The sequence below is a fragment of the Pteropus vampyrus genome, unplaced genomic scaffold (assembly GCF_000151845.1).
Source record: "Pteropus vampyrus isolate Shadow unplaced genomic scaffold, Pvam_2.0 Scaffold120, whole genome shotgun sequence".
Classification (NCBI taxonomy): domain Eukaryota; kingdom Metazoa; phylum Chordata; class Mammalia; order Chiroptera; family Pteropodidae; genus Pteropus; species Pteropus vampyrus.
In genome coordinates this window covers 2782171-2787963 of record NW_011888901.1, presented here as the reverse complement: position 1 = coordinate 2787963, position 5793 = coordinate 2782171, and the positions used below count along the sequence as shown (strand labels likewise).

Below are 5793 nucleotides of genomic sequence, written 5' to 3'. Positions count from 1 at the left end.
AAAAAACATTAAAGGAGAAAGAATAGGGCTAAACCAGGTGGGAGTGTGACTAAGAATGTCACTGACATTCATTTTGGGCTTTTAAAGGTTGGGATACTCAACTACGTAGAAATGTCTAAGAAGTGATGGGTGTTGGGTTTGATGCTCAGCATAGTCTGAGCTGGAGATTGAGTGGCAGCACTGTGTAGGTGATAACTGACGCTGTGAAAATGTAGGCTGAGAAGAGGCCCTGGGACTAAACCCTGTGTAAGAATAAACTGAGAAAAAGGAGGAATTCAATGAGGGTTGAGACTGAGCAGGCAGCCAGAGGCGACAAAAACATGAGCCCAAGGTCTCATGGGAGCTCAGCAGACGGATCAGTAGAGAGAACAGTAAATGTTGCTAGAAGTCAAGAAAGCTAGAAACAAAATTACCTATTAGATGTATCCCAGAGGTCTGTGACCTTGGCAGGTTTCAGTGGGTGTTGGAAGAAGCCAGCTGCAGTGGGTGAAGGATGACCGGAGGGCAGTGGGGAGTTAGAGGCACGGAGGGAGGAGGGTATGTGGCTCTCAGGAAGTTTGTTGAAGGAAGGGGAAAGGCTGGTAGTGAAAGATGATCTGGGTTCAAAGAAGGGCTTTTTTATAAGGAGTGAAGGACCTGAACGTATTTAAATGCTAATGAGAAGGAGCCAGTAAAAAGGGAGAGGTTAGAGATACAGTAAAAGAATGAGTAATTATATCGTTAGATTCCTGGGATGGGGCAGTGGAGTCAGAGCCTGAGCACCCATGGAGGGTGTAGCCTTGGGGTGAAAGGAATACATCTTTCCCTCGAACCAGAGTAGGTGATGGGTTTCTCACCTGGAGGCTTGTATTTACCCAGTGAATTAGAGACCCACATCTGCTGTTGTGAGTAAAGCAGGCCCAGAGAGCTAGAACTTGGAGAGGCACAAAAGAGAGGCAACAATGAGAGCCCACTTAGTCCTAAGACCTGAAATGTATGGTGGGAGCTGAACAACTTCCTTCAGGCAGCGGTCTTGCTGGGGAAGGTGGTGCTCTGAGCTGCCTGCATAAAGAGCCTGCTCGCCCCTGTGCCACACCCACTGCCCTGCTGCTTTGGATGTAATCAGTGGGGCAGTTTGGCCAGTATTCTCCCAGCTCCTGGTAGAGAGAAAATGCTGGAAAGGTATTTTAGGAATCAATTGTGGGAGCTTTTCAACCAAGAGAAGGAATTTGGTATATGGAAGCAGCAGGGCGGCATCAGTTCCTCGTCATCTGGCACTGGTAGAATCAGTTACTTGGGAGCCTGGTGCTCTGGCTGGGGCCTCTGGCCACAGGCCCGTCCCATTCAGACTCCTCCTTCCTGATCCATTAATTTGTTGCCTACTGTGGTTCCAGTTTCCAGCCATACCTTCTCCATGTATTGCAAAGTGGAGAGTCAGTCATAATTTGAGATGGGGACCTCTGGCCAGCAGCAGAATTTTGGGCCTGCATTCCAGGGCATGTGATTATGCTCAGGTAGGGTTTTGGAGTAATGTTTAGCTCCCCAGAGAACACATAAGGCCTTTTACTAAATAATGTTGTCTCTTCCCTTTTGCATTTAGGCTCGAAGAAATCGAGAAATTGCAATTTTGCATCGCAAGATTGATGAAGTGCCCAGCCGAGCCGAACTAATACAGTATCAGAAGAGATTTATTGAACTCTACCGCCAGAGTAGGTGCATCGACCACTAACAAGCTCTCAAGGCTGGTCCTGGGAGAGATGGGAGGCGAGGGGCTTTGTCCCATTTTAGCGTGGTGGAGTGTGCATCATAGTACAGTCTTTGAAATCCACCACCAGAATGGGCTCTGTGTTATCGGCAGGCCCACTCAGCACTTATTTTACCTTGCCTGTTAGTGGGATACCCATAATCCTGGGAGTGGCACTGAGGTGCTTATACTGGATTGTTTACGCTAATTGAGCTTTTAGAGTAATGTTTCGAACCAGCCCTAATCCCAGTCAGCCATTTGGCTCCACTGAGCTTCCCAGCCACTTTCCAGCATTACCCTGAACATCAGCCCCAGCATCTCTCACTGTCCTCCTCCACAAACTTTCTGGCTGATGTCCTTGCCTTTAATAGCATAATATTCACCTAGTAATCCAGGACTGGATCTCCCTCAGCCTAAATCAGTGACCACATCTTGTCAGGCTCAGGGTGGCCCTCAGAGTTGTCACTGCCTTTCTGTTTCCACTGCTACTGCTATATCTGTTCTTATTTACATCATAAGTCAGCTGAATGACCATTAGCTGGTTTGCAGTCCCTTCTGCAAGTATCTCATCCACACATGTGATTGTGTCACTTCTTCCTCTGCTGGCAAAACTTTAGAATAAAGGCTATCTCCTTATTTTGCCCGGAATCTTCCCTAGTCTAAATGGCTGCCTGGGGTCCCCCTTCCTACTCTAAGCCCACACTCTGGCCTCACCAGTTCACATACTGCCTCTGAACACACTATGCACTTTGACACCTGAGGTCTTGACACTTCCTATTACCTGTGTCTGGGGCCCTTTCTTTTGTATCTGACAAAGCTTTCAAGACCTAGCTCAGATATCGTCTATAAATAGGCCCTGGACCATCACTTCTTCCTCTAGGCCAGGGGTCCCAGCTCCCAGGCCACAGACCGGTACCGGTCCATGGCCTGTTAGGAACCAGGCCGCACAGCAGGAAGTAAGCGCTGGGGTGAGCAAGCGAAGCTTCATCTGTATTTGCAACCACTCCCCTGCACTAGCATCACTGCCTCAGCTCCACCGCAGATTATCAGCCATTAGATTCTCATAGGAGCACTGGTTCCTGGTGTCAAAAAGATTGAGGACCGCTGATATAGAGTCCTATTCTTGCATGGCCCCTAGACATTTCTGATTGTATAGGTACAAAATTGAATGTAGCCTCCGTACCCTGTTTTTCCCCTTAGTCACTGGGATCACTGTCTAGACAAGCTGGGCCCTCCTTGGTCCACTCTGACTCATGATGCTCTGCCAGCTCTGTTTCTGAGTAATGATCAAGTCCATTTCTTCTGAACTACTGTAGCTACCATCTCATCACTGCCTACATTCTCACCCCTTCCCTGCAATCTTGCCTGAGAGATCTTTCTCAAACATAAATTTGATCATTTACATTCTTTAAGAGTTTTAATATTTAATAACTCCTTATAACTTACTGGATAATCTTCAGAATCCTAAGAGCACTGATAAAGTCCTGCATCACTGGGCCAGCATCACTGGCTGGCTCTCCCTCCCCTATACCCCACAGTCCCTCAGTGCTTCATCCTTCCCAGGAGGGCATCTGCATCTTGGCCTGTGAGCTGGTCCCCAAGTCCAGTTGCCAATGTTCTGCAGTTCCTACCTGGCAAACTTCAACCCTTCTTTAAAATCCTCCTCATATCACCTTGAGATCTTGGCCTCTCAAGCATCCTTCCTGGTTCAATATAGAACATTGTACTTACTTGAATCCAGAATCATACTTCTTTTCACATGTCTTACCCTACCATCCTCAGGATTTATACAGTCACTACATTCGATTCAAATGATCAAGGGCAGGTATCAACAATGGCAGTTTCTCAGCAGAAAAACTGCCTTAAGTTAAATCTTTTCCCTTAATTTTCTACCCTGCTTACTTTAAAGCTATTATTAAAAATAGGAAGTAATAATACCTTATATCTGTATATTTGTTAATAACATGTTAAAGTTATTTTATGATAGGACATTTTTATACCAAAGACCTTTTTCAGTCAGTTGCACGAAAATGTCTACATCATTCATTTTTTAATTATCATCAAACACCTGTGTCTCCCACCCAATCTTTGAGCTGGATGGAGTAAGGGAGACAATTCCATTCCTGAGCAATAAAGCTAAAAGTTGACTGGTTTATCTATGACAGCAATTTTCAACATTGGCTACCCATTGTAATCACCTGGACCCTGTCCCCAGAAAATCTCATTTAATTGGTCATGGGACTTTAAAACTCCCCAGGTGATTCCCTTTTTCAGCCAGGATTCAGTACCACTGTTCTAAAGCTATTATCAATAATAATACTACTTCATATTGAGTAGTTTGTGATGTGATTTTTAGACAAATTAGGTATTTAGATGTTGGGGCCATTTTTAACTGTTGCTTCAAAGTATTTGTAACAGATTATTGACTTCTGATACCAGGTATGTTCAGCAAATCTCCCAAATCTCCCTGACCTCCACCCATCTTTGAGCTGCACTACTGGTGGGAGACACAGATATTACTGGGTATGAAAGTTAAAAGTTGACTGTTTGGCTTAAAGAATCGGATTTAAATGTTAATGGAAGTTGCCCAAGGAAACCAAAATTGACCAGGCCTGCTCTCCCTTCCCCCACTTGTGCTGTTCCAGAGGGAACCCATTTTCGGGGAGCCAGAGCCCATGGAAAACCAGACTCCACTGTAGTGTTGGCCGGTGCCGGATAACCATTATGCATCAGGATCGTTAGCTATAGCTTCACTGAAGCTCTCAGCTTAGGCTCAAAGCCTGACGGTGAATTTAGGTCTTGGGATTATATCTCTCTATGGGCGGCTGCGTATTATGGAAATTTAGAGCAGTGAGGAAGTCGCTCGCGTAGGCTCAGAGCTACATGGGGCTGCCCAGCTGCCCAGCCACAGAGCAGAAGGGGTGAGTTTGGGTAGGAACTCTTCACCTCAGTGACCTCATTCTCTGGTGAACACGGCACACTCACAGTCCTGAAATTTGGCCATTTGCTTGTAAGTCATTCTTCTGTAGGGAAGAGTGAAGAAGGGGAGGTGGACAGAGATGCAGAGTAATTTTATACGTAGAGATGTGGGGAGCTCTGGTAAATTAGTGTCACCTTGGTCATATGCACAGGAATAGGAAGAGAATTTACTTCATTGGGCTCGTATTCCGCCTGGATTGGGCATATTGTTCATCGAGGAGATACTCCGGAGGTTCTCTTGAATAGGCCTGTGCTAAGCATGGGCTGCGGCCCTTGCTCCTGGGGGTGGGGGGCGGAAGGAGGCCACACAAACAGTGAGAGGTGAGGTGGCAGCTTCCTCATCTTTGCTGCCTTCCTCCCAGGACTCCTCACCTGAAGGACTTCTCCGAAACCTGCCTGTCCCACGCCTGAATGGTTCCTCTCGCCCCTCCTCTTGGTGAGACCAGTCAGAACTGGCTACTTGCCATCAGCCTGCTGCAGCTCTGCACAGAGTTTTGTGCCCTGCGGGGCTTCTGCCCAGACTGCTGGCAAGAGTACCAGTTCTGACAGGTCTGAGTCCTACAGGGGGTGCCTCAGGGGAGAGAGTGCTTAGAGTCATTTTGATGCGAATTCTTATTTCTGTGCTGATTTTTTTGCATTTACAGTTTCTGCAGTACACAAGGAAACCAAGCAGTTCTTCACTTTATATAATACCCTAGACGATAAAAAGGTTTATTTGGAAAAAGAGGTAAGAATCGTTATAAAAAGAAAATACTTAATCAGATGAGCCCCTGCCAGTGCTGTTGACCCCAGAAAGTTCAAATGAATTTGGTGTCTGGGGTGCATTCAGTTTAAGCAGAAGGAACATCTGTTGTATGCCCAGTGCTGGGATATGGAGACAGAAAGTGTAAGATTCCGTGGGAGTTCATGTTGTCTGGAGTGAAGTGAGACTGGCTGTTGCCCAGTACTGTCTGAGAAATGCTGTCCTTAGGAGAAACATATGGAAGCTCAAGAGGTGCATATGGAGGTGTCAGACCTGGGGGATAGCTCTGCTACACATCCTAGTATTGGGGTCTTCCAACCCAGCATGGGAAAGGCTTGCTAGCGTAACT

The 5793-nt window shown here is 46.5% G+C and overlaps 1 protein-coding gene across 2 annotated transcripts in view; it reads left to right on the top strand.

Moving 5' to 3' along the window:
- CCDC93 (coiled-coil domain containing 93) overlaps positions 1-5793 on the top strand; it is an 85792-nt gene that overhangs the window by 67444 nt on the left and 12555 nt on the right. For both annotated transcript variants that reach the window (XM_011366070.2, XM_011366071.2), the window contains exon 20: positions 5347-5429. In XM_011366070.2, coding sequence (XP_011364372.1) covers positions 5347-5429 — 83 coding nt within the window. The remainder of the gene's footprint in view (positions 1-5346; positions 5430-5793) is intronic.